This window comes from Triturus cristatus, chromosome 1_1, assembly GCF_964204655.1.
Source record: "Triturus cristatus chromosome 1_1, aTriCri1.1, whole genome shotgun sequence".
In the NCBI taxonomy this organism is placed as follows: domain Eukaryota; kingdom Metazoa; phylum Chordata; class Amphibia; order Caudata; family Salamandridae; genus Triturus; species Triturus cristatus.
The window spans coordinates 16,341,681-16,361,110 of record NC_140579.1 but is presented as its reverse complement, the minus strand read 5'-3'; the positions used below and the strand labels follow the sequence as shown (position 1 = coordinate 16,361,110).

The 19,430-nt window shown below is 47.1% G+C and overlaps 1 protein-coding gene across 1 annotated transcript in view; it reads left to right on the top strand.

Annotated features, from left to right (window-relative positions):
• Positions 1-18,340, top strand: part of ABCF1 (ATP binding cassette subfamily F member 1) — a 272,552-nt gene extending 254,212 nt beyond the window's left edge. Inside the window, exons 28-29 of the mRNA XM_085637078.1 lie at positions 15,643-15,715; positions 17,730-18,340. Coding sequence (XP_085493204.1) covers positions 15,643-15,715; positions 17,730-17,896 — 240 coding nt within the window. The 3' untranslated portion in view covers positions 17,897-18,340. The remainder of the gene's footprint in view (positions 1-15,642; positions 15,716-17,729) is intronic.
• The last annotated feature ends 1,090 nt before the right edge of the window (positions 18,341-19,430 follow it).

The window sequence follows — 19,430 nt, the reverse complement described above, 5'->3', positions numbered from 1 at the left end:
GCATTCGTCTTCCAAGTCTCCTGGTTACTCCTGAGTGACACAGACTCTGTCCCCTCCGCTTGCAGGTACCTCTCAACTAGAGTCCACCTTCGGATTCCACCAGACACTTTCTCCTTCAGCAGCAGCACTTTCCTGAAGTCCTCCATTGGGTTCGACAGCGGTTTCCGACACCACTTCACACGTATGCACCCGGCTTCCCTGGTGTAGGTAACGTGGGTACTAGGGTATCCACAGGGGGGTGGCTCTCCAACCTTCTGTCTTCCACGGGGTTTCTTCAGGGTCCACTGGGAAGGATCCTTAATCTTTAAAAATCTAACCGCGACGTACACGTAGACATGTACGGAGCACGCAGTCGTGTTCCCACGCTGCATAAGCCCTTCATGGGGTCCTTATTTACTTACCTTGGGTGGTTGCTTGGGTCCTCAGCACTTCAACGTCCTGACCCGAGTCGTGGTTCTTGTACCACTTTCTTAGTATATGGTTTGGTCCCCGCCTGGGGCCCACTGTGTATTCTGTGCTATTTATATTGTGTTTCTTTGGAAAGTATTGTGTGCATTGTGTTTATGTCCAGGTAGGATATATCTAAACGTGTTAGAGTATTATATAATAAATATATATTTTTATAAATACCTTGTGTGGTTCATTTTCAATTAATCTGTACTTGTAAGTTTGCATTCTGTTAAAATATGCTGCTTTATACTCCTTATAGACTAAGTCTGAAGACTGCTCTCCACAGCTACCACTTAGAGAGCTTTCTAAGGTTGTCTGAGACCTCTTAAATCACCATCAGGGTTGTCTGGACTGGTGCCCATTTAAATTAGTGGACATCATATAACAGGCCAGCTTCTCAAATGCTCCTGTTATGGTGCAGGAGGGGGTATCCAACCCAAACTTTGGGAGAGTGATGCCCCTTAGGAAAGGCAGAGGACCCTGCCTGCAGAAGAAAAAGTGGATCTCACGGTGTAGTAGTCGGGACCTACCCTCCTCTGCCGCCCCATACCTGCTGCACCTACCTTCCCTTGAGACTCGCTCCTCGTCCCTCTCTTGATTATCTTTCTATGCTCCTCCCCACCCCGAAGAGGGTCCTCAGTTCGTTCATCGATCGGACCAGAACTCTTCTCTTGGACGATCAACTTTTTATGGGCTTCTCTCGAGGGTAAAGGGGTACAAAAAGGATCCATCTCCTGAGAGATTATTCTAAGCATCAAAATATGCTATGGGCTAATAAAGAAGCAGGCCTTAGAAGCGTTTCATACTAGTTCTAGCAGAGCAAAGCCTGCTACCTCTGGGCGTGCATGTGGTGTGCCAGTCCTGGACATTTGCCAGGCTGCTACATGATCGTCCATTCACATGTTCACAAAGCACTACTATTTGGACAACCAGATCGGTTGGATGGAATCCTAGCCTGATCGGTCCTGCAGGATTTCCTGGTCTGAGCCATTCCACAGACCCACCACTGCAGGAGGTGCTGCTTTGGTATCTATTCACGAGGCGAGAAATCAGCAGTTAGAAGTTTCTATCAGAAGAACAAGCTGCTTACCTTTGGCAAGCCGTTTTCTAGTAGAGACTCAATGTATTATTAGTCATGGATCCTCCCTGTACTGTTGAAGGAATAGTGTCACTTCCCTAATCTTAAAAGGTTTCAATTAGAGATCAGCGCACTATCCAATCTGATTACTACAGCCTCTGCGTTCTATAGTATGCCCTTCCAGTTGAAGGCAGGATCCGGCACTTCCACCCGGGTTGGCAATCCTTCACATCCGACAAGTAGGTCTTATAAAGTGTGCAAGCAGGCTACGCCCTCCCTTTTCTGTCCTCCCCACCCAATATTTCTCTCTCACCAAAACGAACCACAGTGCAATGCCTGTTCAATCCTGCTACAGGAAGTAGGCAAGTTGTTCAACAAGGGTTCCTTAGAGAGGGTACGTAACTCTGAATACAGGATTTGGAGGTCACAGACCTGTCTTTGACCTTCGACTTCTGAATGCCTTCTTGCAGAAGGCAATTGCAAAATGCTCACATTGGCCCATGTGTTATCTGCTTTCTAGTCCAGGAGATTTGTTCATGTTTCTTGGACATTAGTCTATGGGAGTTGGGAGGTTAATCGCTTGGCATTGAAGGCTGTCCTGTCCACCATCAGTGGAAGGCCTGTGCATGTAGTACTGCAGCAAATAGGGTTGGGTGGGATATTGGGTTATGTGACCAGAGGCTCCTTGCCTTTCGATGTAGCTCGACTTTCGTGGTATTTCCTTGGTGGTAAACCACCTAGCAGGAACAGTGCGTGCCAAGGCGGACAAACTCAGCTGCCGACCTCTAACCGATCACAAATTGCAATTCCACCCAGAGGTGACGTAGGGCATCTTTCAAGACGGAAAGAACCCTGACTTGATCTTTTCTTCATTGCTACGAATGCACAATGGCAGTGTTTGTTTCCACACTGGAATTTCCAAGATGGCGCTCTCTAGGAGATTTATGCTGCCTAGAGTGGAGCGTGGGTCTCCTGTATGCCTTCCCGCCACTACCTCTCCTGCCCCAACTTCTGAAGGGGATTAGGAACGACTGGGTCCAAGACGCTCCAGTGTTGCCAAACTGGGCAAGGAGAGTGTAGTAAGTGGAAGTTCTAGGCATGAGCATCTGTCCACCGATCAAGCTACCTCTTTGGGAGGATCTTCTGTCGCAGCAGCAGTAGGGAAGGATCCGGTGCCCGGGCCTGCACATTGTTCATCTCCATGCGTGGAGATTCAGCAGCATTAGTTCACTACATTCAACCTCCGGCCTTAAGCCATTCATGTTGTTGGTGAGATGCCCTTTGGTGAAATCGGTACACACCAAATTGACTGGTCTGGTGTGGCACGTCTCAGACTGACCCACTACCAGCCACACTTTGAAGTTTTCGTTTTTGTGCGGTCTTTAGCTTTGGGCATGGTTAAAGATAATTTGTTGGTTTTTTTTGTGGTGGCCGCATCGGCGTTCCATATTTAAATCACTTGTAGCGATGGTTTTATAGAAGGGTTTGCAGCATATTTTATGCCTATGATACCTCAACGAGACTTGCACTTTGTCCTCACTTTTGTAATGCTTCAGCCATCTGCTGCGGTTTCTCACTCTAAAGGTGGTCTTTGCCATCGCCAGAACATCGCTGGTAAGAGGACACAAACTTCTTTCCTACCAAAACTGCTCACTCCTTATAATGTCGGGCAGTCTATCACGCTTCCGGCATTCTTGGACCTGCCTCATTCCCCTAAAGAGGAAGAGGCTCCATATATTGATCGTACCAGGGAACATCATGTGGACGATCAGCTTTGTTGGATTGTCTGGTGCAAAGAAAGGCAACTCCGTGCAGAAAAACACTTATACATTTTGTAGGGAGCGTTATTGAACAATCTTCAAAAATTACTTTTGTATCAAAGTTTTTTGTTTTTTATAATCTCGGTCAGCCGCCAAAATAACTTTTTTTGTGATCAAATGTTTACAAGGCGATTGCTCATCAAATATCCACATCAATGTATTATTCCCATCCTTTCACAATTTTGTTTCCTTGAGAGAAAAAAAATCCCAATCTACAAAGGGTTTCCAAACAGTGCAGAAAAGGACCATGTCCCACGGGATCATTCTCGTCATCAAAATCTGCTCTGCTACGCACTGCGTAAACGCAGCCCCCAGAAGGCTCATTCCACCAGAGCAAAGGCTGCTACCACATTATTTGCCTGTGGACTGTCAGTTATGAACGTTTGTCAGACTGCTACGTGGGCATCAATCCATGCACTCACAAAACACTACTGTATAGACAGCCAGGTCCCTGGAGGAACATTTCTCCTGCTTGTTTCTGAAGATTTTTATTATCTAAGCCAGTTCAAAGACCCACCACCTGGGAGGTACTTGTTTAGTATCTATTCAAAATATGCGGCATCTACAGTTCAAAGTATCCATCACAATAACATTACTTACGTTTGGCATGCCCTGGGGTCTAACCGCAGATTCTTCACCAACCCACCTGCCTCCCTGTTTTGTGAATTGGACTCGTCCATATAAAAGATCCCACTTTCAGACATCTGCATTCTGGTCAAACCAATCTGTGGTTCATCTCTGCGTCTGGGAGAGAACACAACCTAGAAAGCTGCTGATGTCAGCGCGCATGAGGGATTCTTATCTGCAGCTCTGCTTATTCCACCTTTCACCAGGCATTACTGCCCTGGCTCCAAGGTCCAAAAGGAGGCTCCTTTTTAACGCTTAGTACTGCAGAACATTGTGGTGTGAAGTCCACTCCTCAGACTCGGGAGGTCAGTTTGTATTCAATAGGCGAAGAATCTGCAGTTAAAGGTACCCATGAGAAAAACAAGTTACTTAGTTTCAGTAATGGTTGTCTAGTAGATATTCTGTCGAACGTTCCTCACCACCTTTCCTCCTTCCTGATCTGTGTAGTGGACTTCTGGGTTTAAATATGGTTCTGTGTTCGCTCGCACAATATTAAATCTCGAAGTCTGCATACTATCACTGAGTTTAGTCGGTCACTGAAGCTCTGCGTCTGAGGGCACGGAAAGATTCAGGTTTAAACTGATGTCCGCTCACAGAGGTGGTGCCTATAGTCCCCACTGTAATGTCACTTCCAGGGATGGATGAGCCCACTATGGAGCTTAGTGGCGCCATAGTGTGCAGGTGCAATTGCTGAAAAAGTTTCATTCTGGTGCCTGGAGGTATTCAGAGAGAGAGGAATCAGCAGTTAGATGTAGTATTCACCAGAAGGAGCATTACCAAAGGTAAGAAACTTGTTCTTCAGTAGAGAACAATGAAAGCATGACCAAAATCGACGGAACGGTGCATAGACATGGCCGTCACCTTATGTTGCGAAGTATGTTGAAAGAGGGGTGACCTGACTTAAGAATAGTATCCCCCCGGTCACCACTTCAATCAGTCTTCAATTTTTCTGCTCTGAAAATCTTTGCTGAACACTAAACTGTCTTGCAGAGAAAAGGGCTGTAACACAAGGGCAGTAGGGCTTGTTGCCTTTATAGTCAAGTTGTCTCTTGACCGTTATACCTGGTTCTCTGCTTGAGACAGTTTAAACTGATGTCAGTCTGAGTTGATTTTTCAACTGCATTTGCCTCATCATTGAGGGTGTTAAATGCATCAGTTACTTCAGAGTGTAATGTCTTCATATTTTTTGCTTCAACACCTTCGTTGATGAGGAGGCCTGGTCTTCATAATTACTTCCTCCTCATACTCTTAAGTATTGCTGTGATCAGTCGTCAGTTCTTTTCTTTTGTTGTTCTTTGGGGTGCAAACAGTCTTTGAGTGCAGTCAGGCAATACAGCAGCTCTTGTAGGCGTTCTGATGGAAAATGCAGATTCCTCACCCTGCGACTGTCAGATTGGATCCATAGTTTTTTCTCATCGTTTCCATGTCAGTAGATGGCGTTGTGCGGCTCCACATTGAAAGTGATGCCCCTACAGAGCCACCAACTCCACACGGTAAAGTTGGTTCCTTTCTTTCCATATCCTCTGACTTGGATCCAGATCTTGCTTCCTCGATTCTGAAAGAGACTGACAGGCTTTTCTAAATTATTTTCCAGTGTGCAAGGGACATGTTCTTTCTGAAAACTACAGGTATCAAACCAAGCAGGGACTGCCACAAACATGACAGACATGCCGACATCTGTCTGTGATTTGATTCAATGCAATAAGTGTGCGAAGATGAACCTGAAAGCCATCTGGGACTGCAAAGCCGAGTTGTATGTCGTACAGCACCCTCAGACATGGAAGAAAATTCTGTCCTGGTCGAGGCCTTGGATGCATTCTCACTCCTGAGATTGATCTTGTGAACGGTTCTCATAGTGTTCAGGATCAAAGAACGTCCAGTAAGTCCAAGAAGAACACAAGGTTCGAGGCATGTGAGCTGCAGATCACACACTTAGGATAGTAGATCGCCATCTGGTGTTGGGCTCGGATGCTTGCAGGTTGTTGTTGTCTTCGGAAGAAGTCTTTGGTCACGAGATAGGTGACTCCTCCCTTTGACTACAGTGCGCATGGGCATCCACTCCATCCTCAGATTGTTTTTTTCCGCCATTGGGTTCGGATGTAACTTTTCCCCTCCGGTAGAAAACTTCAAAAACAAGCTTTCGAAGCGAAAAGCTTTTACAAAACTACATCGAGGCACCTTCACTCGCTATCGAATTCATCGGACCGGTTCCGGACGTCGACGCGGGCGATTGGACCTATCCGCGCCGTGAGGCATACGGCCGATGCAAAGGACGCCGTTTAAAAAATGCCCCCAGTGTGGAGCAAAATTCCCACACAGTGACCATCATAAGGTCTGTAACCTGTGACTGTCGCCGGGACACAACGAGTCCAGCTGTCCAGCCTACGCCGCATTTCGATCCAAAAAGACCATTCGGGATCGAAGAGCTCGACGCCATATCATGGCACACAGACCAGCCCCGGAACCAGAAAACATCTTCGATGAGGGTCCCGATGTCCCGGAAGAAGATTCCGAGGAACTTCAAATTATCTCAGAAGCAGTTGACTCAGATGACCCCATTACTCCGGGGCAACGCGTCAGTACCACTGCCCCTACCCCAACCCCTCCAAAATCAAGGCATTGGTCAAGACTTCGCCAGCTGGCCCCAGTCGAGACCGAAAACACCCTTCAGAAGCCCCGCCGTCGGGCTCGGCTCCGAAGAGAAACAAGCCTTCCAGTGGCTCAGGCCCGAGCAAACCACATATCATTGTGCCACCGGCGCCTTCGGCACCGAAGACACAAGACCTCTCGGCACCGAAACCGGCTCCGGCGCCTTCGGCACCGAAAACACCGAGGCCCTTAGACAAACCGCCACCGAAAGCTTCCAAGCTCAAAGACTCAACTTCGGCACCGAAACCTTCATCGGTGCCTAAACCTTCATCGGCACCGAAACCACCGGCTAAGGACTATAATACACCTCCTAAAGCCAAAGACTCTACCGATCACCCAAAACCTCGATCGGAACCAAAACAATCGGCGCCAAAGTCTGTTCCTGAAGACCAAGAACTTTTCCACCCAAATCCAACACAAAAAAGGATCTATATTAATCCAAAAACTGGACATGTTACTGCTGTACCTTGTAGGAAACGGAAACCGGATACAACACCTGCCCCAGTTCCTATAAAGAAGGACTCGGCAACATCACCAATTCCTCCTTCCTCTCCTGTACCACCTCCTACGCCACCCCCTCTGCCTACACCACCATTACCTCTACCATCTCCATCACATACACCACCCCCACAGGATGATTATGATGATCTAGGGGGAGGGGGTGATCCTGATGATCTTAATAATCCGTTCACAAATCCAGATACCGCACCATTGGGCGACTGGGCATACCCTCTACCAGATATGCCTGACCCTACACCATATCCCTCCAAACCCTCACCTCCTGATGACCACCTGGGGTTTGGACAACTAGTACACAGAGCAGCACTTTATCATGGCGTCACCATGCACTCCGATGCACCCGAGGAAGACTTCCTCTTAGACACTTTTGAACAGTCTCAGAAGTCGGTTCAAATTTTACCCATGATGGAAGGGGGTCATAAAACATGCCACAGAAGTATTTAAAGACCCCGTACGGGCCAGGGTTCTCAACCCAAGAATTGAGAAAATATATAGACCTGCCCCAAAAGATCCTTGTTATATCAAAGGGCAGCTCCCTTTGGATTCTCTGGTCGTTTCCAACGCAAGGAAACGCGCCAACTCCCAAACTACGGGAGATACACCGCCCCCGACAAGGAATCCGAACTATTAGAGGCCTCGGACAAAAGAATAGCAGCACAAGCCGCTAATCCATGGCGTATCGCCAACACCCAAGCCCTATTAGCACGCTACGATAGAGCTCACTATGATCAGTTAGAAGACCTGATACAACACCTACCAGACCAATGCAAGGCCCAGGCTAATGACCTTATACAAGAGGGAAAACTTATCTCAAATGCCTCAATTAAATGTGCACTTGACGCCGCAGACACTGCCTCTAGGGCAATAAACACAAGTGTACTCCTTAGACGCCATGCATGGCTACGCATTTCAGGCTTCAAGCCAGAGGTACAAACTACCATACTTAGCCAACCATTTAATCAGGAACAACTGTTTGGACCAGCAGTAGATACTGCACTTGAGAAAATGAAAAAAGACGCAGAGACTCCTAAGTCCATGGGAGCATTGCAGTCTCCACAACTACATGGCTCCTTTCGGCGCTCCTTCTACAGGGGAGCCTCCAAAAACACTGGAGCAGACACCTCCTCCACATTCAAACCCTCTACACAAACACCCCCCAGTAGAGGATATTTTAGAGGAGGATATAGAGGAAACAACACCAAGGGACGAGGTCGAGGCAGTACCAACACTCGTACCTCTCCCGCCACAAAACAGTGACTTTCCTCCACTCCCCCCAGACCATTCCACTCCAGTCAGGGGAAGACTCAAACAGTTCCTACCTGTCTGGAACTCCATAACAACAGACAAGTGGGTAAGACAAATTATCCAGTATGGTTACTGCCTGGAACTCACCACTACCCCCCCCACACATTCTACCCAAGCAACGCTATATGTCACCAGACCATCTTACGCTCCTCAAACAAGAGGTGCTCTCATTGCTTCAAAAACACGCAATAGAACAAGTTCCCTTACAACATCAGGGTACAGGGGTATACTCACTGTACTTCCTAATCCCCAGAAAGGACGAGACGCTCAGACCAATCCTGGACCTCAGACTCCTAAATCAGTACATAAACTCAATTCATTTCCATATGATCACTCTTCAACAAGTACTCCCACTACTACAACAAGGCGATTTCCTTGCCACATTAGACCTCAAGGACGCCTATTTTCACATCCCCATGCATCCTGCTCACAGGAAGTATCTAAGATTTGTGGTGGGCGGACAACACTATCAGTTTACAGTCCTTCCATTCGGGGTAACAACTGCGCCCAGAGTATTCACCAAATGCCTAGCAGTAGTAGCAGCGCATCTCAGGAGACAACAAATTCATGTCTTCCCATATCTAGACGATTGGCTCATAAAAGCCAATTCATTCAACAAATGCATCCTACACACTCACCAAACTATTCAAATCTTACACATCTTGGGATTCACAATAAACTATCCCAAATCTCATCTCCAACCCTCCCACATCCATCAATATCTGGGAGCCACCATAAATACCTCCAAAGCACTAGCATATCCCAGCCCAGCCAGGATAGCCAAAATACAAGCTCTGATCGCAAAATTTCAAACCCAACACTCTCTTCCAGCAACTCATAGGCATGATGGCGTCCTGCATCTTCATTGTGCCTTATGCAAGACTTCAAATGCGTCCCTTGCAAGAATGTCTAGCACGTCAGTGGAATCAGGTTCACGGACAACTGGCAGATCTGGTGTTGGTGGACAGCCGCTCACATCGCTCTCTAAAATGGTGGAACACTATAAACCTGTCCAAAGGGCGGCCGTTCTTAGAGCCTTTTCCACAAATAGTGCTGACAACCGACGCATCTCTCACAGGATGGTGAGCCCATCTACTAACACACACCACTCGGGGCACATGGACCACTCAACAGAAAGTGCTCCATATCAATTACCTGGAACTACTGGCAGTATTTCTAGCACTAAAATCATTCCAATTACATCTCCAGAACAAAACTGTCCTCATCCGGACGGACAACATGACAGCCGTGTATTACATACAAAAACAAGGAGGCACACATTCTCTTCAGCTGTCCCAGCCCGCACAGAACATTTGGAGATGGGCCATTCTCCAGAACATATACCTGCTAGCAGAACACCTTCCAGGAGTTCACAATCCGATTGCCGACCTGTTGAGTCGACAAACTCAACAGATCCACGAATGGGAATTACACCCACAAGTCCTACTCCCATTCTTCCAAAAATGGGGCCAACCAGACATAGACCTGTTCGCCACACACACAAACGCAAAATGCCCAACCTTCGCCGCCAGGTTTCCCCACCCACAGTCAAAGGGCAATGCAATATGGATGAACTGGTCAGGCAGATTTGCGTACGCTTTTCCGCCTCTCCCACTCATTCCATTCGTGGTACGCAAACTCGGGCAACAGTCTCTCAAGCTGATACTAATAGCTCCCACATGGGTGCGTCAACCCTGGTTCACAACATTGCTGCAACTCTCTCTAGTTCCACACCAAAAACTGCGCCTCTCCCCGTCCTTATTAACCCAGAACCATGGAGAAATCAAACACCCATATCCACATCAACTGAACCTAGTGATCTGGCTCCTGAAGTCCTAGAGTTCGGTTACCTCAATCTACCACCAGACTGCATGAATATTATAAAAGAGGCCAGACGGCCTACTACTAGAGCCTGCTACGCTGCAAAATGGAAAAGATTTGCCATTTACTGCACTAACAATGATATACGCCCACTGGATGCATCCATCCAGAACATAATTTGCTACTTACTACACTTGCAAAGATGTAATTTAGCGTACTCATCCATACGTCTCCACCTAGCAGCATTAGCAGCCTACTTACAAAATCAACAACACTTGTCATTATTTAGAGTACCAGCGATCAAAGCCTTCATGGAAGGTCTTAAAAGGATTATTCCTCCCAGATTACCACCCTCTCCAGTGTGGAACCTAAATATTGTTCTCACAAGGCTCATGGGTCCCCCATTTGAACCTCTGCATAAATGCGAACTACAGTTCCTTACATGGAAAGTAGCTTTCCTTATGGCTATCACATCCCTCAGAAGGGTAAGTGAGATCCAGGCTTTAACCATACAAAAACCATTCCTACAGCTACGCCGTAACAAAGTGGTTCTTAGAACAAATCCTAAATTCCTACCAAAAGTCATTTCTCCGTTCCATCTTAACCAATCAGTCGAGCTGCCAGTCTTCTTCCCTAATCCAGACTCAGTAGCTGAAAGAGCTCTTCATACCTTAGACGTTAAAAGAGCCCTGCTTTATTACATTGATAGAACCAAATCTTTTCGCAAAACCAAACAATTGTTTGTTGCTTTCTCTCCACCACATAAAGGCAACCCCATTTCCAGGATCGGAATAGCCAGGTGGATAGTTGAATGTATCCAAATATGCTACCACAAGGCTAAATGCACTCTAACAGTTCCCCCTAGAGCGCATTCCACATGCAAAATAGGGGCTTCCATGGCATTCTTAGGAAACATTCCCTTAGAAGATATTTGTAAGGCAGCCACATGGTCTACAACACACACCTTCACTAAACACTACTGTGTTGACGTGCAAGCGAAACAACAAGCTTCTGTGGGTCAGGCTGTCCTTAAAACTTTATTCCAAACTGCTGCAACTGATTCAGGTGACCACCGCTAGGGGAGACACTGCTATATAGTCTATCCTAAGTGTGTGATCTGCAGCTCATATGCCTCGAACGGAATATGCTACTTACCAGTATGCATCTGTTCTTGGCATGTAGAGCTGTAGAGCTGCAGAGCCACACACGCCCACCCACCTCCCCGGGACCTGTATCTGTTCCAGCATCGTCTTACTTAGACATTACACATGGACATCCTTTCTTTACTTTTACAAAATCCATCATTTCCCATCATGGCGAAAAACAATCTGAGGATGGAGTGGATGCCCATGCGCACTGTAATCCAAGGGAGGAGTCACCTATCTCGTGACCAAAGACTTCTTCCGAAGACCACAACAACCTGCAAGCATCCGAGCCCAACACCAGATGGCGATCTACTATCGTAAGTGTGTGGCTCTGCAGCTCTACATGCCAAGAACAGTTGCATACTGGTAAGTAGCATATTCCTTTAAGCATGGCACCCGTTCGTTACCCCTTTGTTGGAGCCTTCCTGGATACAGTGCGCTTCTGAGCCTTCCATCTGCCTCAAGTCCAGGACATTCGGTTTATGATACCAATATTTTAACCTGGATCTCGGTGAGAGCAGCTGTTAGGCTTCTTGGCCTTCTGCATCCTGCTGTGGACCATGCCAGGTGGCACATGCAAGCTTTGCGGTGGGGTCTGAAGTCTGTGTGCTCAGCACCCAGCGAACCTTTCAGATTGCATCCATGTGTCCGAGGAGACTGCGAAATATCGGCAGTGATGGCTGTTAGACCGCAGTGGGACTAGTGACATACCCATCTCCCTACCCCACCCAGAGCTAACGTGACTGATGTATCATTGTTGGGTTCAGGATGTCATCTGGGCGAGGTGGCGATCAGAGGACTCTCTGGCTGTAGACTGTCTTCTCATCGAGTTGTTGGAGTTGAAGGCGATTTGCTTGGTACAGATTCCTTTCTCCCATCCATTAAGGAGGAACTGGTGCAGAGTGTCACAGACAACACCACCACCACATGGTACTGAAACATATCAACTTAAACAGCAGAGTGGGCAAACTCAGCTGATGTTGCCCAGCTGATCGCGAAAGACGATTGCACTCAGAGGTAGCCCAGGGCGTTTTCCAGCAGTTGGCGGGGAAACACTGGCTCAATCTTTTCGCCACCCCAGAGTATGGTATGTGCAGTGTCCAAGCTTTTGCACGCCGGAGTTCCAAAGGAAGCTCTTGTTTGGTGATGCCTTTTGCTTCAATTGGAACTTGCATCTCCTATATGCATTCCTGCCTCTGACCAGACCCAAGTCATCGCAGTGGCTCTGGACTGGGTGAGGAGACAATAGTACACACAACTTCTGGCCATGATCATCTGTCCTCCGATCCATCTGCCCCTTCTGGAAGATCTTCTGTCACAGCAGCTGGGACAGTACTAAACCCGAGCCCACACAATCTACATCTCCATGTGTGGAGGGTTAGTGGCGAAAGTTGATGGCTTTCAATCTCCCCACCCTCCCAAAGTGGTTGGTGTCATCTTGGCAGACAGGCATACCTCCACCAAAATTGTTTGTTCTATTCACCAGGTGAGGAATCTGCTTCTAGAAGTATCCATCACAAGAAAAAGTTACTTTACCTTCATTAACCGCTCTTTTTGGTGGATATTCAATCAATCCGGGGTTGGTAAAGCGCACTACTCACCCATGAGGGTCTCAAGGCGCTGGGGGGGGGAGCAGATCCGGATCAGTCGAAGAGCCAGGTCTTGAGGCATTTCCTGAACGTGTGCAGGGTCGGGGAGCGTCTGATGTTGACAGGGAGCTCGTTCCAGGTCTTGGCCGCGATGAAGAAGGCTCTCCTGCTGGTTCTGTTTCTGCGGATGCAGGGGACCTCAGCCAGGGCGAGGCTGGTGGAGCGGAGGTTCCTTTTGGGTACATGGAAACCGATTTTGTTGTTGAGGTATTTGGGTCCGATGTGATGGAGGGATTTGTAGGCGAGGGTGAGGAGTTTGACGGTGACCCTCTTCTCGACAGGGAGCCAGTGGAGGCCCCGTAGGTTTTGGCGTCATGTGTTCGTGGCACGGTGTCCCTAGGACGAGTCTGGCTGCGGCGTTCTGGATGGTTTGGAGTTTGTGTAGAAGAGTTTTGTTGATTCCGGCATATAGGGCGTTGCCATAGTCCAGTCTGCTGGTTATGAGTGTGTAGGTGACGGTCCTTCTGCAGTTGGGGGGGGGGGGGTCCATTTGAAGGTCTTACGGAGGATGCGGAGGCAGTTGAAGCTGGTGGATGCGATGACGTTGATCTGGCGGTTCATGGAGAGGGAGGAGTCCAGGATGATGCCAAGGTTACGAGCGTGGTCTGTAGGGGTGGGTGGGCTCCCGAGGGCGGAGGGCCACCAGGTGCTGTCCCAGGCGGAGGTGCAGGGTCCCAGGATGAGGACCTCTGTCTTTTCCGAGTTGAGCTTTAGGCAGCTATCCTTCATCCATGCTGCCACATTCCTCATTCCTTCCTGGAAACAGAGTCTGGTGTCTTCTGGGTTCTTCGTGAGGGAGAGGATGAGCTAGGTGTCGTCGGCGTAGGATACGATGCTGATCCCATGCTGTCTGACTATGGCGGCGAGGTGGGCCATGTAGATGTTGAACAGCGTTGGGCGAGTGATGATCCTTTGGGTACTCCGCAGTTGATATCAGTGAGTTTGGAGAGGAAGGGGGGGGCATCTGATCCTCTGGGTTCTGCCGGAGAGGAAGGACTGGACCCAGTCGAGGGCGACTCCCTGTATCCCTGCGTCATGGAGTCTGGCGGCTAGTGTGCGATGTGAGACGGTGTCCAAGGCTGCGGAGAGATCCAGGAGGATGAGGGCCGCGGTGTGTCCCTGGTCCAGCAGCTTGCAGATGTTGTCGGTGGCGTCGAGGAGGGCGGTCTCGGGGCTGTGGTTGCTGCGGAAGCCAGAATGGTAGGCGTCTAGGATGGAGTTTTAACGATGAAGGCGGTCAGCTGGGTGTTCACGAGTCTCTCTGTGACTTTGGCTGCGAAGGGGAGGAGAGAGATGGGCCGGTAGTTCTTCAGATCCGTTGGGTCGGCTGTTGGTTTCTTGAGGAGGGGTTTCACCTCTGCATGTTTCCAATCGTCTGGGCAGATGCCAGATCTGAGGGAGGAGTTGATCATTTGTCCTAGTTTGGGTGCGATGAGAGCAACGGCCCTGTGGAAGATGTGAGGGGGTCAGTTGGGGCTCCTGAGTGAGTCTTCTTCATGGTTGCGGTGATGAGCTCGACGAACGCGGAGCCCAGAAGGTGATGGTCAGCTTCTCGGCGGGGATGGGTCGAGGGGTGCTGTCTTGTAATGGCTCACTGAAATTGTCATAGAGGGCCTTGATCTTCAGATGGAAGTAGGCGCTGAGTTTGTCGCAGAGTTCCTGGGAGGGTGTGATGTCGGTGGCTTCGCAGGAGGGTTTTGCGAACTGCTAAATGATGTTGAACAGTTCCTTGACCTTGGGTGCGTTGACCTTGACTTTGTCTCTAATGAAGGTCTGCTTGGTGTCTCTTATGCGCTGGTGGTATTCCTTCAGGGCGCTCTTGTGGTTGTTCTGTGCTTCCGTGGTCTTCTAACCATAAATTCCCCACCGGCCCATCTTCCTCCCGATTCTGTGGAATGAACTCACCTAGTCCATTCTAATAAAATTCCAATCTAGGAATCTTCACACTGGCACAATTTGAATTCTAAGGGATCCTTGTCTGATGGCGCAGACAATGAGCTGAAAGAAACTAAGGTCAGGGCACTAAGGTGACGGCTATGTAGAGCCTCGACAACGCTTTTAGGGTGGGATTGACTGGATGCGGAGCTGCATGTTGTCCCCTACCGACGTGCAAGGGAATATCTGAGAAAAGTGTACAGATCCAGTCTGGCACCTTGGGAATTTTACAAAATTAGTCACAAACTCACAGGAGGGCCCTTGTGTATGTGTGTATAAGCGTGCAGTCCTATTTAGGGTTCATCAATATCAGTGCAGGTTCCTTACATTCAGAGAGCACGTTTTGGGTGGCCTCTGGATAAACTATTTGCTGGGGTATATCTTAGAAAGCTGACTCAGTCGGATACTGGTGTACTGCCGAATGCCAATCACATATGGCTTTCTATTGTATTTCACACCTCCTGCAGAGGGCAGTGGTCATGAGTTAGTGTAATACAGCACGTATGACTAGCATTCGAAGACTTGAGGGATGGTGAGGTCCTCCAGTGCATCATGTATGTGCAGTTTTGTGAGAGAGATGATGGACCTTCTTTAGTGCATATGTAAACTAGGGAGTTGTTCACTGTTGTTTTTCTCTTCTCTAGGATGAACCTACGAATAATTTGGATATTGAGTCTATTGATGCATTGGCAGAGGCTGTAAACGATTATAAAGGAGGTGAGTGGTCCTGTTAAGTAACTAGTATGAAGCTTATTTCATCCACCCAGAGAAATCTGACTGTAGTGTAGATTATTACTTATAAAAACTGTTTTTATTTGTGTGGTGTTTTAGAAAATATTTCAGATAATATGAGAATGTTAATCAATATAAATATTTAAATAATTTCCTGATCCTGTTACTGTACGTGGAGTTTGGGTAATGCACGACTCCCCACGACTGCTTGAGAGAATATGTGGTTAGAAGTATTAATCAGAAGAATGTTACTTGTCTTCAGTAATCCTCTGACTGCGTATTTGTCACCACCCGCCCTCCTCTCCATTCTGTGGAGTGGACTTTTAGGATTTTATTAGGTTACCAGTTAGATTTTACTCACTGTCATTTTTCTAATCCGCTGGTGACATTTGGGGGCACATAGAAATTGATGTCCACATACAGGGCTGACTCCTGAAGGGGGTTCGTGTTGTCACACCTGCGATGGATGGAGTCTCAACTGAGGCCTAGATGTCACCTACTGGCGCACATAAGCTGTTTTCTTGCCTTTGGCTCGCCAGCAGCACATCCGCGCTGTGTGCACATTAGAAGGAGGTAGGAGAGGGCCCTGCCCCTTCTAAACACCTGGAACAGGCAAATGTGGAAGCAGAGCTCTGACTCCGTCAGTCGCAATGACATGTCTGCTCGTTCTGGTTACAAATTAAGTTCAGCCACAGTAACCATTTTTGGGAGGTTTGGACAACCTATATCTCAGCCCCCCTTAAAGTGACTCAGTGGCTAGCACAATAAAAATGTAAAAGCAATTTCAAATTCAGCCAACAGTGACAGTTTTTCAATGATATAAACCATAAGAATCTCAGCCTCTCTTAAGGATTGCAATGTGTGACATAGAAAAGCGCTGAGCAGCAAAGAATTTGCTGTGCTTACAAAAACATCAATGTTACTGGCATGATGAACTCGACATGACCTGTTCCGGCTCATAATGCAGGAAGGACATCAGCAAAAGTGTGAATATTTCATGGCAGTTTTGGGGACGTTTCAGTCTCGTAGACCATGAACCTAGGGTACCAGTGAACCCATAATTACCTATTTAATCGGTGACTCCACAGCACATGCAGATCTATTTTCCCTCTCGCTGCCTTTAGCATGTCCCCTCACATTATGGGTTCTCGACAGACCTTTCACCAGGGACAGAGGCGCTCCAGTTGGTCTTTACACAGGGGCACATGGTAAAAGGGCTATGCACCTCAACAACAAATCCGTCTAATTCACTGGGTTATGTAAGGGTCACATTTTTTAGTCCGAGGGTATATTCTCTGCCCCATGTCATGACTTGAAGATTGATGTGCCTTTAAGTGTCACAATCTTCGTTAAACAGAAGTGGTAGTTCGAAAAAAAATACAAACGCCACGAATTGAGCACACGGGTGGCACATTCGATGCAGGCACACTTAATGTGCCCAGCATGTGACCAAGGTTCCCAGATTCCCTACTCCATAGTCTGGTCAGATCGAGTCAAGTAGGTAATAAAGGACAACGAGGAGCTTGTGTTCAGTAAAAACAAAGTAGAAAGTAGGGCAGTGTTGCTTCTGCGTTGATGGAAAAAACTGTGCGTGCAGAGAAATATGCAAGTCTGTAGAACTTTGCATTGAAAGTAGTCCGTTCTGATCACGTGGTTCTTGATCGCCTTTCCTAGCCATGACTAGCCACCTGTGACCACAAGCTTATCCAGCGCAGCCAAGTTTCACATGCCAGAGGTGTAGAAGCGTAACTTTCTGATGCCCAGATCTTCATATGAGCTGCTTGGCACAGAGAGAAACTAGAAAACTAGTCCTTCTTTCAAGCATTAAATAGCTTCCTAATGTGAATCTGTTAAAAAACTGCCTGATGTGAATCTAAAAGATCCATTCTGGAGAACTACTGAGAGATGAGTAATCTATTCCTTCAGTCTTGCTGCTCTGCTTCGTCCTTTCTAGCTCAGGCTGCAGCTCCCTTTCACTGTATTGCTCTTTCCTTCCTAGCGGTGATCGTGGTGAGCCATGATGCCCGGCTGATCACAGAAACCAACTGCCAGCTCTGGGTGGTGGAAGACGAGACGGCCAACCAGATTGAAGGTGACTTTGAAGACTACAAGAGGGAGGTGCTGGAGTCCCTAGGAGAAGTGATTGTCAACAAGCCACGGGAGTGATTGTTCACAATGTGCAAACTGGCGGAGATGAGAGGAACAAGAACTGCCTCCTGCGGGGGCGAAGAGAGCTAAGCATACCCAACCAACATGGCAGACATGACCGCTGCTTCGCAGCCATTGCCTGGCATCTGCTGCATTCACACTAGTGGATTGTGCAAGTGAAGGAGGCTAAGCTGGGTGGGGGGAGCAACACGGGTTTATTTTTAACCTAATTCTGCAATGAAATAAGAAAGGGCAGGTAAATATATATTTATAAAGTGTTTTGTATCCGACTCTGCAGAGCTGTGTTTGGGTCTTGGCAAAGATTACCATGTGTCCAGCGACCCCTCCAACGCTGAAATATTGGACTTCCATCATGTCAAGTATTAAAAGATGTGATTAAAAAATAAATATAATATGCAATGTCTGTTTTATTGAGAAATTAAAATGTTCTCCACAGCTGCACATTCATGGTCAGTATTTTTCTTCACATATCTTTCAGCCACCTTCAGTATAATTGATCACCAAACTTTTGATTTATCGACTGTATTAAGTGGAGATAGGGGGAATGGCACATTCTCAGATTTCATCCTTTATTGCAGCCAACTAATTCTACTGGGTCCTCATAGCTCAGAAACCAAGACATTTGTTCAGGATACTTCACAAATCTCCCCTCTTTCTACAAGTTTATTGAGCTTGCACCTTATGCCTCTAGCACCTCTGTTTCATGAGTCTCAAGCTACCGTGTGTGTGTGTGTGTGTGTACACATATATATATATATAGCAATCTTCTCACACAGAAAGCAAGGGATGACGACTCCGTGTACTGGCCATAAATCAATTTATTTTGGACAGCTGATAAGACGCGTTTCGTTTGTCCAGCAGGTTTGTTCACCAACAGTTTTATCGCTTGTAAGTCGGCCATTTTTAAACAGTGTATACAAAAACGAGTCACGTGATGTGACTACCACCAAAGTGTATTAGACGAAAGACTGGTAGTTTTTAACAAAAATGCACTCGCATTTCGGTTCTAATTACGACATAATAAAATTTCAAATTCAATTTCATTGGTAGCCGCGGTGAAACGATAAGAAATATATGTAAATATAAATTCATTTGACATGACTTAAACAAATTCCTACAATAGAAATGCCTTCTTATTGTTGCAAATGACTTCCAAATTATATAACCCATGTGGGTACATAGTCCTTGATCAATTCGTCACTTGCACAATCTATTACATTTTTTTTAAATCACTATCAACAAACTTTATCGTTCCTCCAGCAAACACCCCTTATAATACGATAGGAGCATGTTTTTGACCCAAATGGGTATCTTTCAATTAATATTCGTAAAAAGTCCCACAACATTTTATGGCGGTTGCATTTTCCCAGGATAACGCCCAAGTGGGCCATTACTAATCTCAGCCTCTAAGTCTTTTTTTAACAGTGCAAAACAACTGTGAAAAAAGTATATTATAATAATAAAAAATAATAAGACTGTTTAAACCTAAAGCAGATAAAAACAATATCTATAATGATATCTGCAAGAATCC